The sequence below is a fragment of the Necator americanus genome, chromosome IV (genome assembly GCF_031761385.1).
Source record: "Necator americanus strain Aroian chromosome IV, whole genome shotgun sequence".
Taxonomy (NCBI): Eukaryota; Metazoa; Nematoda; class Chromadorea; order Rhabditida; family Ancylostomatidae; genus Necator; species Necator americanus.
Window position 1 is genome coordinate 32,082,273 of NC_087374.1, and position 20,435 is coordinate 32,102,707.

At 38.6% G+C, this 20,435-nt stretch overlaps 2 protein-coding genes across 5 annotated transcripts; one reads left to right on the forward strand and one right to left on the reverse strand.

The window, feature by feature from the left end:
- Nucleotides 1-1,108: 1,108 nt before the first annotated feature.
- RB195_003431 (uncharacterized protein) lies at nucleotides 1,109-18,473 on the forward strand (the record flags this gene model as incomplete). 4 transcript variants are annotated; one of them, XM_013436712.2, is made up of 12 exons in its annotated part: nucleotides 1,109-1,198; nucleotides 2,818-2,921; nucleotides 3,408-3,549; nucleotides 3,676-3,745; nucleotides 14,580-14,695; nucleotides 14,808-14,942; nucleotides 15,158-15,283; nucleotides 16,628-16,828; nucleotides 16,938-17,074; nucleotides 17,133-17,229; nucleotides 17,306-17,404; nucleotides 18,330-18,473. In XM_013436712.2, the coding sequence occupies 12 exons, from the start codon at nucleotides 1,109-1,111 to the stop codon at nucleotides 18,471-18,473; spliced, it is 1,461 nt and encodes a 486-aa protein (XP_013292166.2). The 4 variants fall into 4 exon arrangements, with proteins under 4 accessions (XP_013292166.2, XP_064056957.1, XP_064056958.1 ...); XM_064201077.1 differs by lacking the exons at nucleotides 1,109-1,198; nucleotides 2,818-2,921; nucleotides 3,408-3,549; nucleotides 3,676-3,745 and adding an exon at nucleotides 12,791-12,917; XM_064201076.1 differs by lacking the exons at nucleotides 14,580-14,695; nucleotides 14,808-14,942; nucleotides 15,158-15,283; ... (3 more) ...; nucleotides 17,306-17,404; nucleotides 18,330-18,473 and adding an exon at nucleotides 3,835-3,875.
- RB195_003432 (uncharacterized protein) lies at nucleotides 3,908-12,704 on the reverse strand (the record flags this gene model as incomplete). The annotated part of the gene is made up of 12 exons (XM_064201079.1): nucleotides 3,908-3,972; nucleotides 4,823-4,890; nucleotides 5,915-6,024; nucleotides 6,143-6,249; nucleotides 6,305-6,446; nucleotides 9,403-9,509; nucleotides 9,976-10,098; nucleotides 10,179-10,312; nucleotides 10,572-10,678; nucleotides 12,118-12,229; nucleotides 12,312-12,366; nucleotides 12,542-12,704. 12 exons carry the CDS (start codon nucleotides 12,702-12,704, stop codon nucleotides 3,908-3,910), a joined length of 1,293 nt encoding a protein of 430 aa, XP_064056959.1.
- Nucleotides 18,474-20,435: the final 1,962 nt, after the last annotated feature.

Below are 20,435 nucleotides of genomic sequence, written 5' to 3' on the forward strand. Positions count from 1 at the left end.
GGGCTTCTCCAACACTGCTCCAATTGCACTGCACTCGACTTGCACCTAGGACGCCGAAAAACGTGCATGGAGTGCAATGACCGTTCTTAACTGACAAATGGCTTTCCCATTTGAGAATGCGATAGTTCATCAATCGATCACTGTTGGAAGTGAATAGTTGAGACAGCCAGGGGTCTAAAACTTAAGCATTAGTCTCAGAGGTTTTATGACATGTAGGCCAAAACTACTAAGAGAAAAAAATGAAGATAGAGGTGGAACTGCTAATACTTTGACTTTATCAAACTCTCCGAAGGTGCTTATTGGAAGTGAATAGCTAAGCCATATTATGTAGTACTTTCAACGGTACCGAAAATACCTAAGATATGGTTTCTCCGCAATCCGCATCTCTCTGTCAAGAACTTGCGCTCCATGGACGTTCTTTGCCCTCTAGGAGCAGGTTGAGTACAGTTCAATTAGAGCAGGATTGAGTGCTCCCCCAAATATCTTTGCGCAGCACAGGCTTGATTGGCTTGTGAAGAAAATCTATCGAACGTGCAGTCTCTTCAGCAAAAGATTCATTCGTAGAGGCACATTAAATCGAACAAAAACCTGTCGCAATAATATTCAGCGTACAGCGAAAAATCCATCCATCAACGCTCAGAGACGGTTAGGTGCACCGTCATCAGCGCCCAAACTATCAACTCTACCAAACCTACTGCTTCGGTCCACCTTAGAAAATATTTCCAGAACCACAACCACAACCCACAACCGAATTTAGCAAAAAATAACACTCTTCCACAGCACTCCAGCCCGAGGGCCGTCGCAGCAGACGACTACTAAATGACTTTCCCCGTAATTACGTCCGCTCTCTGGAACCTCTTTTTTGAATGCTAGGGCGAATTGAGAACTTGCGCGTCCTCTTTTGTCTTTGTTTTGTTTTTCCATACTTTTCTAGTCTTATTTTCCAACGAATTAGGCTCCCCAGAGTTTGTGATATTCGTTAGTAATCGCAATATCGTGCTTTTGCACTTGGTTTCGTACTGTTCACTAATTTCTACTTCGTCCTCCTATGTTCAAATTTGTTTCCAGACTTTAAGTGTGAAGTATTTGGAATTGTTCAGTTTGAAATATGGGCGAAGCACAAGCAGATATTGCGGTGATTGGCTTGGCCGTCATGGGTCAAAATCTCATACTTAACATGAACGACCACGGATTTACGGTTTGTGGTTTTTCTTTTTGTCTTGCCTTTTTTTCTGTAATTGTATTTTTTTTATGGCATATCAGCTTTGGTATAGAAGTATTCCTTGACTGTTGCTGTTTTTACGGCTTTTGTCAGAGGTTTTTCTATGCGGCATTGGAAGCAAAGCAACATTACTTAATAAAATAAAAAAGTTTCAATAAAAGTAATGCTTACTGCTTTTACAGCAGTTTGTAGTAGTGTAACAGGAAATATTCGTACCTAGCACTTTTGAGACTATTTTTAATGCTTTAAAGACTGTAATTTGCTACTCCTACGAGGAATACATCATTGTTGAATATTCTTGTAGTGTACAGATATTTTCAAGTGTTTTTTTCATAGAATTTTCATTTTTTGGCCCCACAATTGTGAAACTTAAAACTGCAACCTGCTATCATCGAAGAATCCATGCGCGAGAAGTTCAACAACAATTCAAATCAAAAACAGTTTGGATGATCCTTTGTGTCCCAGCTGCTGTCATTTTCGGGAGTTATCCAAAAGAGAAGCTGTACAGACTTCACCGTTAAAAAAAAAATGGTGTAACCGTCAAGCTTTCCTCGTATAGGGAGTTGTTTTGCTCGAATATAAACTTGCGACAAATCGGCTGCCTCACTACTATGCTCCTTTTATGTTAATATGCTGGAGTCATTATTAAACTCCATTTATTTACTATTTCAAGTGTATTGGGACTAAGAATGCGACTTTATTATTTTCCTTAATGACACCATACCACGAATCTGACGTGGTGAGGATATCCGCGGAATAATCTAGAGACTTGGTTTCTACATTGTGGGGTTCGAGGTGGTTCTGTTCACCTCTTCTTATCCGTCGTAAAAACGGCGTGGAAGATGCCGTTTTTACGACAATTTCAGTTGCAACGCGCCACCCTTGCGCTCGCTTTGCGTCCAAGTGCGAGCGGTCGAAGATCACTTATGTATTCTCACCGGCCTACTCAAATGAGACAAATGAACAAGCTGATGAGGGGACCGGAACGTGTACGTACAGGTACGTTCTAAAATTCGTTGTAGGAACTAAAGCGGTTCCCATGCCGTTTCTTACGACGAATAAAGATAGATGAGTGCAACGACCGCGGATCCCGCAATTCACTACCCCGTCTCTAGCTGGTAGTGTGCCTACAAGGTTTTTTAGATTGAACTTTATTCGCCTGACGCTTCGCCTTTTTCGCCGTCTTCCGAGGCCTAAATAGAAGTTGATCGGAACAATCCTATGTTTATTCCGTCAAGTGCCACACTACTCTGGGTGAATATTTTGATAATCGTTTTAGGTAGTGAAAACGAAGCCATATACATTGAAAATAGTCTTACTTGTTGTTCCACAGAGTGTGGTGCGACCTGTAGCAAGCACTTGTCACTGTTTAGTGTACCAGCGAATGAGTATTGCTGTGTGTGGATCACCAGCGATTACAGATTACATATACACTGTTATAAAACACAAACAAAAGTATCCCGAGGTTTCAAGACACGAACACGTTTAAACTCCCATCTCTATCTTTTCTCGCGGATTCCCTCACCACGTCAGATTTGTAGTATCTACCTTTAGGTTATTATCCTTGTTTTAATTAAATGTGCATCATTTGTTAGGTATGTGCCTTCAATCGTACGGTGTCTAAAGTCGATGACTTTCTCGCTAACGAAGCTAAAGGTACTAAGATCATTGGAGCTCATTCTATAGAAGAAATGTGCAAGTGAGTTAGATTTCGGTGTCGTTGATTATTTTATTGTTTCATCACTTTTTGGCTTCACTCTTTTTTCTCGTCCTCAATTTTTGTGATGATCTCATTTGTGCAGCTAAAGATGACTAGGTGATCATTCCCTTCGCTAAAGATTTAGCGCGCTTTACAGCACTAGTTTCTGTTTTAGTAAAAATTTTACATTCAGTCCTAGTGTTTCAGAGTTGCTCTTACTAATATAGTATATTTCAAACCGATATTTATTTCTTGTCGTTATCATTTGCTCAAGAGAGGGAGCACTGGTAAATGTTTTATTCTTGAATATGAGGTGATTTAAGTGGAAAAAATGAGTCTTAATTTCTCTAACACCACGGCCACCATCATCATTATTTTTCGAAAGAAACCAGATGTCATTTATTCGAAAACGTTTGTATCATCTTGTTCCGCCATTACTTCTATGTGGTATCTCTCCGAATAAGTTTTCTCAAATTGGTCATTTAGGAAACTGAAGCGACCTCGCCGTGTGATGATGCTCGTAAAAGCTGGGGCTCCTGTAGATTCCATGATTGAATCGATCGCTCCTCACTTGGAGAAAGGTGATATCATCATTGACGGAGGAAATTCGGAATACACTGACACTAACGTTAGTTTCACATTTTATCTGACTGTAATTTTGTAGACCCGAGCCCATACTTAAACAATTCTATCTTGTACCCGAGTATTTCCGGTAGTCTCCAGACGTTTCTGCAGTACATTGGTCCTTTTTCAGCGTCGTTACGCGGATCTCCAGAAGAGAGGGATCCTTTACGTTGGCTGTGGAGTATCTGGTGGAGAGGAGGGTATGTTTTTTTTTTCTTCACAAGGAAACTTTGGTTTTGATTTCACGTTTATGTACACCTCGCAATAGTAACTTATTCCCTTTATTTAGCACATCTGTACCGTTTTTGTACACAATTACCCATTATTTGAAAAAGGTTGTATTCATTTAAAATCCCGTCCAGTTATGTGTTACTTGAGTTTCCCTTGATGAGCGTGGATCTAGTCTCAACATCGGACGTTGCTGATCCTGAAAAAGAGATGTATTAGTAGTTTGCATGTTCCTCCGGGAAATTTCAAACCTCACAAAAATATCCACTATTGTCTTTTTTAAAAACCTCGTTTCTCTCGACAGAATGTGCAAATTCAAATAATCGTCTATGCCACCACCAAGTTTTGGGCCAAGTTATTAAACCTAGAGTCAAATAGATAGGTGAATTCTTCAACATCGACTAGTCTCCGAAAACGGAAACTGAATACGAATTTGGCTGAGGATTTCTATTATGTGTGGAAATTTGCTATCATAGAGAATTATTTGAGGTACAATGCTCCCCGAAACTATAATGTTTGTTTTACGCGTCCCCAACTGCTTCGAGTGTGTCAAAACATTTCCCGGTAGATGAACTCTTGCTTTCATTATCATCCACTTTCTATTCCAAAAAAGGTCTCCCAAGAGGAAAACAGTTCGCATACATTTTTTTGTAACTCACTTTTCGGGGGTTTTTTTTTGGTAGGTAAGGTTTGAGAAAATTGTGGCGATTTTCACTTGCAACGACTGCAATCTTAGTTGTAAAATGTTGTTGATTTCCGTCTGAATATTTCTTCTCCGGACTGTACATCAGTCAGCACCGTACACAATAGAAAACTGGTCTGATGTGGTCAAGTGCCGCAGTTTATGTGCTGTTTTTGGGGAATAGACTCTTCATGAATGTGCTTATTTTGCAGATGTTAAATTTAATCTTTGATCTTCTTGTAGTGCTCTTATGTTTCAAAATCTAGTTCTGTTTTGGAATGCCGAGTTCTTTTTTAAGCCTATAATTTAATGTTTTGTGAACATTCATTCAATTTTTTTTCTTCAATTTTCGGAAAGATTGACTTACGTGAGGCAATACTACTAGAACATTCACTGTTGAATCTCTTTGGGGTACTCTTATTGATCACTTCCAGTCTGAAAACATAAAGTTGAACAATATTTCAGTGCAATTTCTTTTGCATTACAGTTGATTATTTTATGTCTCCAAAGCATAAAATATCACCTCAGCTCACTTGGCTCTAATCCATTAAAGGCAGTGCAGGAAATGAAATTAAGGAATATAGGGACTGCAGTTTAACTTTTAAACTTTTGAAGGGCGACGCAAAGATCAATTTTAAAGATAGGGTAATCGACGTAATTTGTGAACATTGAGAGTGTCAACAGGTTTCTGAACGTGCTAAAACTTAGTGAGGTGGATTTCTCGAAGCGTTGGGCGAAGTAGTGTCCCACTCTATTTGAATTTCAACATGTCTGGGGAAGGATTTGTCTCATATTTGCGATAAGTGCGAGTGAGAGTGCAGACAATCCGTCTGGGCGTTGTGAGTCAGTTATCACTTACAGTTCAAATGCACTTTGAAAAGAACTGGACTACGGCTTTCGTGTATTGATGATTAGGAGACAGGAATTGGAATTTGTTGAGTTCTACGAAAAATCACAAAATTCCATGTTGAATCACATATTTTTCATCACACTTTCTTTTTTTCCATGAAATTTGTTAGAAGTGTGCTTATCTGAAGCTCTCGTCAAATAAGAGTAGATAATTTTTTTAAATTATATATACTAGAGGATTGAATTATTTGTGCTTAGGTTCCAAGATTTACGTGCCTGCCTTGTTGGTCAGGAACTTTTCTGTTGCATTTATTCGTCTTTTCCGCTTTTGCTCAACCTCTTTTTCAAAACATACCACTACAAATGTGCACTAAACACATTTGCAAGTCGATTTTTACAATATATTTGAGGTGCGAAAGGCTGTGAACCTGATTTAGTTCCTATACGGAACGTTTAGTTCTACTCTGTAGTTGAAGTCATGTATATTTCATAGTAGAATTTCAAGAAAAACACGAAATTGATGCAAAAATCCTGCACCAATGTTTCTATAACGACCGGAGTGTCGATAACATTTCGATGCTCATCAAAGCTTATTGAAGAGGTCACGCACCTAATTGTAGCATAGACTGGTCGATGATCAGATTGTGAGGTTTTTTGTATGCAGTTATATGTGACTGTCTCAATCCAGCTTGGTAACCTCGTCCAGTAGAGAACTCTATCCTGAACTTATTAGTGATTAAGGTTATTTACATTGGGAAGACCTCACAAGTTATCTATAGAGGGAGTTATTGTGAGTAACCAAGGGTTACGTAACCCATGTGTTTACCATTCTACTCACCGTATAAGAAGGAATTCTATTTGGCACATAGTCATTAGTACCTATTTCAAACTTGTGCGTAGGAGCAAATGATATTTGCGGTTCTGTGAACTCAGCGAATGCGAGCTCTGGAAAAATTTCGATCATTAATAAATAAGTTAGGATCGGTGTTATATGATGCACCTTTCTTCCGAATTAAATTCAATTCGTCACTTTTCATGGTTTTTTCGATATCATCAATATTAGGTTGTTGCAGTTGAGCCTTCCAGTCAATCTTAGTATCTTCGGTAATTCGAAAATTAAGATCGCCGAGCCAAAAAACGCACTGGAAAAAGAAATATTTATGGAAAAAAATCAAAGAAGTTTTCATGCTTTTCAACCAAAAGTTGCTGCACAAAGAATAGAGTTTTGTCTGAATTAACTTGAAATTTCACTCTAGTCATGAATTGCGAATATTTTAGTAATGAATATCCTCACTTCCCTACTTTTTTGCAGGCCAGTCACGTACACTTCGGTTTTTTGTCCTCATGTATCTTTACCCATACAATTTCTCTTTATGCTTTTTGCTTTATCCACAAAAGTTTTTTTCAATGTTTCGGTGCTGGGTACGGTTCTCGGGAAGTAATGTTGCCTCGTTTATTCATGCATTTCCTCAAAATTGGGTGATTCATCCACTACTCGACACAGAATTTTTGTATCGTAATAATTTCCCGTTTTATTAGACAAGTCTGATCGTCCGGCTTACGCCGGACTCTCAGACTTTGTGTGGTGTTCGCTTCGCTCACTTTCATCAACTAACCAAAATATACTTTTAAATTGAAATTCAAAAATTAGTGGTAGTGATATTTTCTGTAAATAATAAGAGTTCTGTTTTCATGTTGTTTTGTTATTTTCTTCTTTCTTTTTAATGTATATAAAGACAAAAATTTCATAGTTTTTTCTAAACGCGTCAGTTCTACATTTTGAGAATATTCAAACTTTAGCTTCAAACACTACTTCGGTTCGAATATAATATATACACAATTTTAAAGCATTACGCGAAGAATGGGTGTTCTCCCTATTTTCCTCAACAGCTATCAAGGAATGATGTTTAACATAAAATAATGTGAAGATCATCGTACTGATAAAGGTAACGTTCTTTGTCAAATTATGTAAGCTGTTGGCTACTATTTAAGCAGCCGGTTTCATTCGTGTTTCCACTTTCTGAGGAGCACAATACCAAGCTGAAACTATGTGCAAGGAAACAAACGCACGGAGGAGTCATAGAGGTGATGAACAACGCGCGCAGTAGCCACGGGTATCAAACGGCTGCAACGTGCCATTTAACTTCTGCGACACGCAAAAAAAATTACTGCAAAATAATACTGTACAACAGTTCCACGCTGTCCGTCGCACCCAATTTTACAGCTTTCGGGTTTTCAATGTGCTCCCCTCGCTTGCACAACTCTTCTTACTGCTGAACAGCACTTCTACTGAAATTACTCTGACCCTAAAGGTTACTTTTAGCTCAAAACACTCATTCGTTTTCGTTCCCTACACAGTGTAGACACGATTTGAAAGTGGTATTCGAAGAATGGGTTTTCCTGTTGTTTCTCCCTAACAGTTACGGCAGAATAATGTTTAACATGAAATGACGTGGACAACATCATCGTACTGATAAAGATAGCGTTCCACGTCAGATCACATAAACAGCGTGCTACTATTTAAGCAGCTGTTTGAACGTGTATATCCAGTTTCTGAGGAACAGCGGAGCCGAGTAGGTGGAGCGCAACGCCGAAAGTGGTTACAACTATAAAACTTTTACAACGTCCCTAGCTTTACGACGCCGGCACACCAACTCGATGCCATTGGACCCGTCACACCCCCTTCTAAAGGTATCTATCATCGGTGCACCAACTCTACGCCATTGGACCCGTCGTACCCCCTTCTATAGGTATTTGGTGCCGGTGGACCCGTCGCACCCACTTCTATAGCAATCCGACGCTGTGGACCCGTCGCACCTCCTATAGGTATCCGACGTCGTGGGACCCGTCGCACCCCCTTCTAAGGCTATCTGGCGCCGATGGACCCGTCGCACCCCCTTCTAAGGCTATCTGGCGCCGATGGACCCGTCGCACCCTCTTCTATAGGTATCCGACGTCTTGGACCCGTCGCACCCTCTTCTATAGGTATCCGACGTCGTGGGACCCGTCGCATCCCCTTCTATAGGTATCCGACGTCTTGGACCCGTCGCACCCCCTTCTAAGGCTATCTGGCGCCGATGGACCCGTCGCACCCTCTTCTATAGGTATCCGACGTCTTGGACCCGTCGCACCCTCTTCTAAGGCTATCTGGCGCCGATGGACCCGTCGCACCCCTTCTATAGGTATCCGACGTCTTGGACCCGTCGCACCCCTTTTAAGGCTATCTGGCGCCGATGGACCCGTCGCCCCCTTCTATAGGTATCCGACGTCTTGGACCCGTCGCACCCTTCTAAGGCTATCTGGCGCCGATGGACCCGTCGCACCCCCTTCTATAGGTATCCGACGTCTTGGACCCGTCGCACCCCTTTTAAGGCTATCTGGCGCCGATGGACCCGTCGCACCCCCTTCTATAGGTATCCGACGTCTTGGACCCGTCGTACCCCTTCTATAGGTATCCGACGTCGTGGGACCCGTCGCATCCCCTTCTATAGGTATCCGACGTCTTGGACCCGTCGCACCCCCTTCTAAGGCTATCTGGCGCCGATGGACCCGTCGCACCCCTTCTATAGGTATCCGACGTCTTGGACCCGTCGTACCCCTTTCTATAGGTATTTGGTGCCGGTGGACCCCTTCACACCTCATTTTATAGCTTCCTAGCTTCGAGGCATTAACTCGACGCCGGTGGACCCGTCGCACCCTTCATTTTGAATTTCGTGACTGACACACACACAGACACACAGACACACGTGACAGAATAAGCCCGTTATTATATAGTAGATACTCACTGATATCTTCAATTAAATTAATAAATTAACTCAGTTAAATTACTTATTTAAGTTTTTATATACGCTATTCTATCCAGAACATATTGCAGTAGAGAAAAAGAAGAAGTGGACTTCTATGTGTGGAATTTCACGTGGACTGCTTTTAGATTCGCATCTATTTATATCGCATTAGTAATTTGAGCTAAGAAATAAGGCCATGTTACGGCTTAAAACTGAGTAATAAGACTAGGAATAAGCCACGATATTAAGATGATCATGGAGTAATTTGTGGATTATGAGAGCAAAATTATCTCAAATTAAAAGCTTATCTCACATCGGCGTGAAAAATACCGTCGCTCCCTTTGAAGCTGCACATCGCGGGAAATTTAAGACTCTTCATTATCTTGTGGTAGTCCTGAATTCGTTGGATAGGGGTGGGATCTGAAATGCAGTTATGGAGTTTCTCACTTCCTCACTTTTTTGTGGGCTAGTCAAGTGCATTTCGGTTTTTTTTATCTTGTGCCCGAACTTTAACCAGAAAACTTCTTTTTGTGTTCTCATACTAGAACTATTTTAATTTGCTAAATGAATATCAGTTTGTTATTGATTGCTAATCCCGAGAAATTTCTATCTTGGTGTGGAAAGTCATCTATTTGCATACAATTCAAAAGTAAATGTTTTTTTTTTTGCTGAAATGCAAAACGCTGCTATTAGCGGCGAAAGTGGCAACGGTCTGCGTTTTGAAATGTTGTTTCAAGCGAATGACGCATGATAATCGTGTCATTGACGTCGTAAATGTTTGAATGATGTTCTCATGTTAACGTGAGAAAATATTGCTGAGTGAAAAAAGAACATTGATGCAATTTCAATGCTTTTATCAATATTTAAACTCATATATCACACTTACGTGACAGGTGACAAGCTATGATGACGGTCCACCGCTGGTAGATACGTAAACAAACACCGATAGCACCTTTAGTTCGGACAGGTTTCGCAAGTGTTGTCGCCGGTACAAATTTAGCTATAGGTTCTGAAATAATAATGAAGTTTTGCAGGCTGATGCAAATTCCAACCGTTTGCTGCTTGATCTTGTTAGACCTTGAAACTAACCAGTTGTAAAACGAGTGTGCGCTTTCCTCATAAACACGAATATCATTTGACTCCAAGCCCGATAAGATATAAATGTTGAATGTGTCTGTCGTAAAGGCTTCATTATTATAGCTAACGCTTCCTCGTGAAATGTCCTAAAATTCCTTGGTTTTTTCTGTTTTTTTTTCATGTTTCCCACCCGCATTGACAATAGGGCGGAAACTTCGCATTCTGCGCTATTGATTCTTGCTGTGCTTTGTTGGTTTTATGCATGAGAGAATCGCACGAAAATGTGAAAATGTCTTGTTTTTCTCAATAGGTTCCTTGAATTCATTAGCTATTACTGTCTTTTCGAAAAAAATTGTTTCTATGTTAAAAAAAAAATCACATGAAGAAATGAAGGGATATTCTTACTTGGTTGATGGAGGAATTTCTTGAAGAGCAACAATGATAATATCCTCGAGAAGGTTCTCTGGAATGTGATCAAGATGATCGGCGAGAAGATCCAGGGTCTTAACTGGCTGCAATAAATTATCTTTACTTCATGAAAACCATATCTGTCACATAACAGAAATATTTGTGAAAACTACATTTTTATCGGTATTTCTCTTCTTCGATTTGACTAAGAATTTCTCACATTATGTTTGGTGTTGTCATGGAGTGAATCAGCGAACTTTGGGAAATAGGGTTGATTTTTCTTTGGTGATGAAACACTGTCAAAGATCGCTCTTCGATAGCAGTTAATCATAAGAAAAAAAAAAACCACAAACATCAATTTTCATGGGTTGAAAACACGAATTAATTATGTCGCGTAGAAGTATCAATGGATCATGTTCATTTCTTCACCTAACCTTTTTCGGTGCTTTGTTGAATATTTGTTTTTGCAACATAAATTCGAGGCTCGTTTGTGCTGTTGTTTTGCTTTGAGAAGCCATGGGGCCGAATAATGTGCAAAGGGAGCACAAAATCGATCTGTTTCATCTCCTCAAATACATGCGGTGCCGATGTGACTTTAGGATCTCTCTCGCCGCTTTGTTCTTTTTTATCGAATTTTTTTTAGCGGTAGAAATACTCTCTTAGAAACTAAAGACCAAGAACATCAATGATGTGAGAGAAGCTGGGTCTGATGAAAAGATCTAATTGCCGTTAATGCGAAATATTGATTCTGGGTTAGGAGCGGAGGTTCGGGGAGGATACAACTATGAAACTCATAATGCACTCAGTACAGAAATTTATTTAAGATTAAAGAGATGTCAAACTTTTATAGTATAATCTCGTCTTGGTTTTTTTTTTCTCTAAAATAAGGTTGCTTTTTTTTCTTTTCAAACCTACTGCAGTGCCCTACAATGGCAACAGAGCAATTTTCTTGATCTTTTTATAGCCGTATTCTATTAAGAGTTTCAAACTATACTATTTTTAGAATTGCACGCTTGTGGATTTGCCAGTGTGTCTAGCAAAGGGCATTCTACGCATTAGTTAGCAGAGATATTATCGAACACAAAAAGATGCGGTGGTTCATAACTCTAATTAAGAAGTTTCAACGAAAGTGTTCTCCTACCGTTTTGAGTTCTTAGCTCATAGGACTTACAAAAATTTGTAAATGATTTTAATGAGCATCATCATAAAAACCGGACTGCTAACAAATTGATTAAGTGCTTTTAGAAGGGAACGATTAATGTGTGGAATTATCTACTATATAGATAGAAGAAATAAAGAGTCTTAAACATTAGGGATTTCAAGACACGTGAATACGTAGAGCATGTGATTTCATTGTGAAGAAGTTGTGCTAACATAATGATGTTTACAATGAAATCTGCAGGCTCTACGTTTCCACTGAGATGTGAGAAAGATTTTTGAGAGAGAGAAAAAAAAATCACTGTTTCAGCTTAATTTTAAATCACATTCAGAGGATATGGAGATTTCCTTTGTTTAAGGATATATAAGATGAAGGGATAATGACCTTTTCATTGATGTTCCATGTGATTGCACGAATACTCAATTTTCGATCTCTTAGTTTAGCTATATTGTCTTTAGACGGAATAGGTACATTGCCGAATCCAACGACCGTTTGTCTGAAAAGCGTTACGTGTTAGGAAACAAAAGAAAACAAACAAACATTATCGATTGAACAAATGAGGGGAAAGTATTGTTTACCCGGCTAGTTCATTCTCTAACGTGTACTTCCATGTGTGGTCATCGATCTCAGTATCTGGAAAACTAATAATTCATAGAGGTGTTTGTGCGCTTGCGTAGTTTTTGATGTGATTCTTTTTTTTTGCCGGCTAGTGGATAAGCCAGCGGATTTTCGCCACTTCTCGCGAAATCACTCAATAATATCATTGTCAGCCAATCGATAAGCATCATAAAAACTGCATGAAACTTACATCGTCGTTCAGTTCGCCAAGGTGTTCGTCCTTGCGACTGAGATCTGCGTGTGGCGGCAGTTGTTTGTGAAGATGACGAGCTGGTTTGGATAACATTGGAGGAACGCGAAGGATCAGCCGGCTCGAAGGGCAGCTGAGCCGCTTCCGATGCCATCACACTCATTGCAGCGATTCAGCTAGGATGACGTGTTGGCGCGCTGCCATGTGGGCGTTGCTAGGACACGGCCTTGTGGGCGACGTTGTTGAAATATGCGAGGGAACTCGGAGACAATCGCTGCTGCGATGAGAAGTATCGAGAGAAAATATGCAGCTGGGAAACAAACAACTACTAAATTACTGTGGGACGACCATTCTGTCGAGTTTATCCAGCCGCGGGGTTTGTTTGCTTTGCTTGAAATGGCAATGAATGATTTTGTTGAAAAAAACTATAGATTTATTGAGATACACTTGAATCAACAGCGGTCTGATAAGTCAGACAGCAAGTGAAATGGTTACAAAATGTGCTGGCACACTCGATGTTATCACATTTGGTTGCAAATAATCGCATTGCAGTTGCGCTCGTAATAAAAGAGGCCGTGCTTATCATACGAGTTCTTACTTACGTCATGCGTTAATCGTCCATGCGAAATTCAAACGTAGAGATAGGAAAAAAGACACGAAAGTCTGAATTGATCACACTTATTTGTGACTGATGTGCATCTTAATAAGGTATGTAATGCGTCAAGAATAGCTTTCTATTTTCGTTATCGCCAAAATTAGCAATTTTTGTTCTTATTAGAGCTGATCTTATAGAAATAGATCCTCGTTTTTGTTTTCACTGAACTGAATTTTCACTGAATGGTCCTACGGGGGCTTTTGTGTGTTTTATATTTAGAAATAAGAGTAGAAAGAAAAAGCATAGAAAATGACTTGTGAAGTGAAAAACTTGAGAACAACAAGACACAGCTGAAGAATATGTAGCTGACCGAGAAATCATGTCTGTTTGTGTGATTCTATTTTGTTTCTTTCTCTCTTTCTCTCTTCTCTCTTTGCCGATATGTTTGCCTAAGAATTTGTTTCCGAGCACTCATCCTTCTTTTCATAAGCTCGATCTTTGGTCTGTTTAATTTCCGAAGACATAATGGTAATAGCTAAAAAGAAGAAAAATAAAAGGAAAAAGAATGAAGTAAGTTATAAATTGCATAGCGATTTAATAGAGGTAAAATCGGATTGTGATTGAGTTATTTGATTCTGCGATCGCATTTCACTTTGATTTTTTGACTATAGCTTTCTGGAGACGAAAGGGTTAGCAGACAGAAAGAAAATCCTGACAAATCATAAGGTGCATGCATAAAATCAAAGAATAGGTTTTGAATATGGAATACTTTGTAGAAATTGTCCAGTTTGGTTAAAGATCTGCATCTTATTCTTGATGGTTTTTCCGACTATATGGGAGGGCGAACTGGTCTACTTAGGAAGTTTTCGGCCGCATTCTGTTGACATTTCTGTTCATTTCTAGTGACACATAAATGTCAAGCCTCATTGCCGCTAAGGCTGAAAGAATTTATGGAGTGTGATCGTGGTCGATGTGAGTCATACAGGAGTTTTTAGAGAACCTGATCGCTAATCGCATTTCTAATACAAAAAGCGGTTCATCTACAGAATTCTGTATCATAACTGAAAGGTTTGCATTATGAATGCGCAATAAAGATTATTCTGGGAAGCATACGAATAGTGCAAAAAAAAAGCGTCTTAGGGATCTTCACAAACAGCGATGATGAGAACTGCTCGATTAATTACCTGAAATTTGCGCAATTTCTGCAGATGCACACTTAGACTTTTTTTTCGTGATAATGGGCATATATGTGCATGAAACTTGAGCTAATCACAGCGTTAATGCGAAGAAAAAAGTCGGGGCTAGTTTTTTTTAATGTGGAATGTTCAACGGATTTTTTCTTCATTTTTATTAAGGTTTTCGAAATATTTCTAGAATGGCTGTTAAAATAATCGAACAACTGCTGAAGATGTGCTGTAAAACTGAAGGTACCTGTTTTTCTAGGCGCCCGCTATGGACCATCTTTGATGCCGGGTGGAAATCCTGAAGCATGGCCGCATCTCAAGCAAATATTTCAGTCGATTGCTGCCAAGAGCGATGGCGAGCCATGTTGTGACTGGGTGAGTAGAGCAGATACCACTCCAACACGCAATTGAGTGCTTTTTCGATGGATATGGATTGGAAAAAAAATTGTGCCGAGAGAAAATTGTTCATTGCAAGTATGTGCTCTAGGTAGGTAATGCTGGTGCTGGACACTTTGTAAAGATGGTCCACAACGGAATTGAGTATGGAGATATGCAACTTATCGCTGAAGCCTATGATTTGTTGCTCGAAGGTGTGGGACTTAACTGCGACCAGATGGCTGAGGTAAAATTTCTTCTTTTTTGGAGAGGTAGTTCAATTAGCTAGTCTTTTCGGATCTACGGATCTACTGAAAAGATCTTTGGAAACGTTTGAATATATGTATCCACCAGAAAGAACCGTTATTATTTGCTCTTTTATTTGCATTTATTTTGCTTTATTAAAATTTATTCTTGTTTATGTTTTTTTTTCATCCTATTTATTTATTTTTTAAATTTCAGGTCATGGAGGAGTGGAATCATGGAGAACTTGATTCATTCCTCATCGAAATCACTGCCAATATTCTTAAATTCAAGGATGAGAAAGGAGAACACGTGCTGCCAAAAATTAGGGATAGTGCTGGACAGGTAAGAAAATCTTTTTGGTTATGATTCATGTATATTTTTTACTAAACGAGCAAGATAAATTGTCATTTTGTTCGTTTAGTAAAATGTGAAAGATAAATGTCATAGGTTCTGGAAATTTCTGACATTCCAGAAGATTTTAGAAGGAAAGATTTTAGAAATTGTTTGCTTTGCTTTGCTAAGCTGTATTATGGAACCAGTACAGTTGAAGTATGTAGTACTCCTATGAATTAGTGACGGGTTTTGTGTAAATCTTTCGTTTTCTTTTTCAGCTCCAATTGTTTTATTTTGAAGATTGTTTTTTGCACTTAATACTTTTATTTACGTTTTTCTACTTACTTCTTTTATATATGTTTCTTTGACTCTTTTTAATTAATTGGGATTGCGCTTTTTCGTGATCGAATAACACATTACAAATTGAAAACAAATTCTACTGTAGTATCGCAATTAGGGTATAGTCAGGTTTTCTGAATACAGAGCACGACTAGAGTTTTTCTCGTGAAATGCCCTGAACTTCGTTAATGAGGAACCGGTTCTGTGTAAACTAGTCATTAGCAAAATTGTTACATTAAATTCAAAAGTGCACAGCGATGATCATTTCGCTCACATCGTTTGAAGTTTATGAACGTGTGTAAAATGACTCGCGGGGGCGATCCGATACGTCAATGCAGTGTATTTATCCACCCAGAGAACTCTGGTGCTAATTATTCGATCCTGGCGGGGTGAACGGGTTAGCTAGCACAGCGAAACCTCCTATCGACATCATCGCTAAACCCACTTCACTTTGAATTTAAGCTTCAGATATCATTGTGACATCGCGTAGAGATTGAGTGCGGCAAGAATTAGTGATTAACATGTTTTCAATGGCTCTTATCTTAATGAGGTAGCTTTTTTTCGCCGCAGATAGAGACGTGGAAGCATTATGACATCATTTGGTGTTAACTAATAGCGATTTTTTTAAAGTTATTTTAGACTATGGTACGATACTTTTTTGCTTTTTATTGTCATTATTTACGAAAGTTCGAGTTATAGATTCGCCCATTTGTAGTTTCTAATGCATAAAAAATATTTTTTTGAACTTTCTAAATACTCAAGAATTCAGCCAGTTAGTTTTGAAAATGTAAATTGAAAATTCCAAATCACTTAATATTTAGTTTTTTTGAATTAATTTCTTCTTCTAGTACAAATTTCATTTACAAACTTCTATTTGGAGTGCAATTTTTTTGAACATTCCAATACTGTGCCGTCTTTCATCATCTCTAAATGTACATCGATTCTCTCCATGGAAGTTTTCAGGATAGAAAATCACTGTTATATTCGTATTACGCTTCAAATGTTCTGTTTCAGAAAGGGACTGGTAAATGGACGTGTTATGCTGCGCAGGAGTACGGAATTCCAGTGACATTGATTGGTGAAGCCGTTTTTGCCAGATGCCTATCAGCGCTAAAAGACGAGCGAGTACTGGCTTCGTCTCGTCTCTCAAAGCCTCAAACAAACCACGATGAAGTGATACCGGATAAACGGGATTTCATCAAACACATTAGCAAGGTTTTTTTCCTCCCCTGCTTCCATTGTTTCCTTTTTTTTGCTGTTTTCTTTGACTTCTAATAATACATATGACGTAAAGCAGGAGTTTCTGTATGCAGAACTTTTTTAGGCCCTCTATGCATCAAAAATTGTTAGCTATGCACAAGGTTTTATGCTTATGGCAGAAGCAAGCAGAAAATTTGATTGGAAGCTAAACTTTGGAGCAATTGCTTTGATGTGGCGAGGAGGATGCATAATTAGATCGAGGTGAGGTAATACGCTGTAAATCATAAGCTTATCCTTCATCAACCGTTTTTATTCTCAGGTTCCTTGGAGACATCAAGAAGGCGTTCGATAAGAATCATGATCTTCCCAACTTGCTTCTGGATGATTTCTTCGCTAAAGCTACCGCTGACGCACAGGTCAGCGCTGACGCTTAGTGTTTATCAGTGATTTTCTTTTCTTTCTTTGCTCCTAAATTTTGAACTTCGTTTTTAGACATCTTGGCGTGTCGTTGTGACGTCCGCGATACGCTTAGCTATTCCTGTACCTGCTATGTCGTCTGCGTTAGCGTTTTATGATGGGTATTCACGTAAGGTGAGCTGTCCTTCCTTTCTTTTCGAATTTTTAATCAAATAATAACTAATACTTTCAACTTTTTGCATACTCCACAACATAGCCGGTGACCAGGAGGTCCAGTGGATTCTTGATTGATTAAGAGCTCTTCTCGAGAAAACTAGTTTTTTTTTGTCTCTCTGCGGCTATATGTCAAACTATTTGCTACGTTTGAAGGACAAGTTGAAAGAAGCAGTGACTTGAAAATCCACATTCGACTAAAAGAAGAGAGAATCCTTCCATTTCATTTAAAGCGTTGTTGAGCCTTTTAATTTGCTCAGAATTAGTGGACCACTTGTGAAATATGAAGGCTGGACCGCTTAAAAAGGCTAATAATACTTTGTGATTGGCCACGAAATTGCGTAGCGAGTTTTCCTTCAATACTTTTTTCAAACCTCAGCTTTCATCCATCGGCGCTGGCGAAAATCTTATTATTGAATGCTGCTAAAATTTCTGACGAATTTCTTGATGCTGATTTTTGAGGAATTTCTTGATGTACTCTCGATGGGATTATGTGTTGGGTGTTAGTGGCCGCACTTATATGAATTTTTCTGGAAATATCACGTTTAGAAGCTTTTACAGAACCTAAAAACTACCATAGTCACTATTTTAATTGCCTAAAGAAGTTAGGGTCCCTGGATGAGATTTAGAGTAAAAACGAACGTTTAAGGAATTTTGATGCTGGGAGATATTTCACCTTGAGCAGCACGAAAAAGTCTCAATTTTTTGCTAACTCGTGTCCTGAAGACACAGAAATGAACTTCATGAATAGTAACTTAGGTCTATAAGCAGGGATACCTTGTTGAGAATTCCACATGCTTTGTTTGTGAATTATTTATTTTAATTTTAATGTTTACTTATTAATTTATTCAAGCTAATGAACTATGCAATATGCAGATGTGTTTAGGTGCTTCCCGCCAACCTGTTGCAAGCCCAACGTGATTACTTCGGAGCACATACGTACGAACTTATGGATTCCCCCGGAAAATGGGTGCATACGAACTGGACGGGAAAAGGAGGACGTGTTACAAGCAATGCGTATAATGCATAAAACTTAAGCACCCTAAATTATTTCCAAGTACTCCTTTTTTCTAACATATCTGTTTTTAGGGGAAAAAAATTATTAGTTCATGGAGTTACTAGAAATAATGACGATTTTTATGATAGTATTTCCTAAAACGTTGCCAAATTTTCTTTGAGAATTTTATAGAGGTGTTACTTAAGTTAATTAATCTAAAAAATCAGTGATTTTTCCAATTGTGATTTTTGTTTCACTGCTTGTATCTTTTAATTTTCAAATTTTAGAACTCTAATGATGAAATGATGTTATGATAATCCTTTCACATATGTTTATCTCGTATAGATGGTGTATTGGTGGCGATTGTCTACGATTGTCTTTTACCGTTGTAGTAATTTTAATCGAAAACAAATAAATCAACCAGAGTCTTTTTTTTATGGTTTGTAATGGCTGTAATGGCGGCGTTTGACTGTTTTCATGTTGGTCTATGCTCATATTATTCGGGTGCCAAAATTCTTCAATCATGACGCCACAAATCGCAACAGAGTTCTCTTATACGATAGTTTTTTTTTGTGTGAACTAAAATCGAGGATATTTGGGAAGTAGCATTGAAGAATAACACGACCATAATACATAATTCAATTAAAAAAAATATCTGTTTAACTCCAGTCAATCTCGTTCAATAAAGTCGATCTCGAACATCGATCAGGATTGCGTGTCTCATTTCTAGGTTCTTTTTTTCCCCTGAGAATAGGACAGGATTGCGAGAAACTTCATTCGAATCTGTTCTTTCTTTCAGCTTGGCAGCTACTAAATTTAAAATATTCGTCCCGTTAATTATTTATCTGCGATAAAATCTGCAACTCAACTCAACTCACGTCAGCAATTATTTATTTATTAATTTATTAATGCACTCATGTTGCTTCAGAATATTTGATTAAAAAAGTGAGAGAATCTTAAAAATAGAATAAAACACTTAGAAAATATACTGGTACTTTGGACAGATATCTAATGACAAATGACAAATACAAGGATGAAGTATAAATGTAGAAATGGATATAAAGAAATACAGAACATCCCATCATGCCTGGTTTATACTTCGAGATCCAGAATTTTCGTTTAATAGATTCCCTTGTATTCGTTGAAGATCACGTTTTTGAGTAAACATTAGTATTTCGGATGTCCTAAGATATGTATCTATGCCCAGATTACGCAGCTGGAATAATCACACTGAGATTTTCCCTCCTGTTCGGAGGCTTTTTAATCCAGAAGTCCCAAGCCAACCATTAGAGGAAGCATGACAAACTACAAATGATAACCAAGAAAAGTTTTTTTTTAATAAAATTAAAGAAATACAGGACATCTGATTATGCCTGGTTTATACTTTGAGATTCAAAATTTTCGCTCAATAGGTGGTAGAGTTGATTCTTAATTGATAGGGTTCAGTTGTTCACGATATCGGGCTGGATTACAAGTGTGTTTGATTCTCTCCGATTCTTCTCCGGACTCAAACGAAAGGAACAATGACGGAAGTGTAGCTGATAATGGAGTTTTTTCTGCCGAAAGATCTTCCGAAATACCAGAAGAAAATTCTCAAGGAAGCATCGGGAAATTCTGAAAAAAGAGGGACATCTCTAAAGAAAGAAGTGGTGCAAGGACTTCCGCAAATATAATATTTCGTTAACAGCCTTGCTGAGCGAAGATGTGATTCGCACTTCTTCTCGTCGCAGGATGGAGATGTTCACCAAGGGATTCTAATTGAACCAATCATCAAGAGGAACTTTCATATTTTCGAGAAAAGTATTGTAATAAGCGGTAATGCAATATGGACATATTAAATTCAATTACGTAGGGTTAACATCTATGCTACTTCCATGTTTCCCGGAAGGGAAATTCGTTCTAGAGTTCTTCAGGCGAAAAAGTTACGATTAAGTCGAGAAAGGCGTGAACTCTTTGCAATTGAATGATTCAAACTGTGTTTCATTAGAAAAGTTC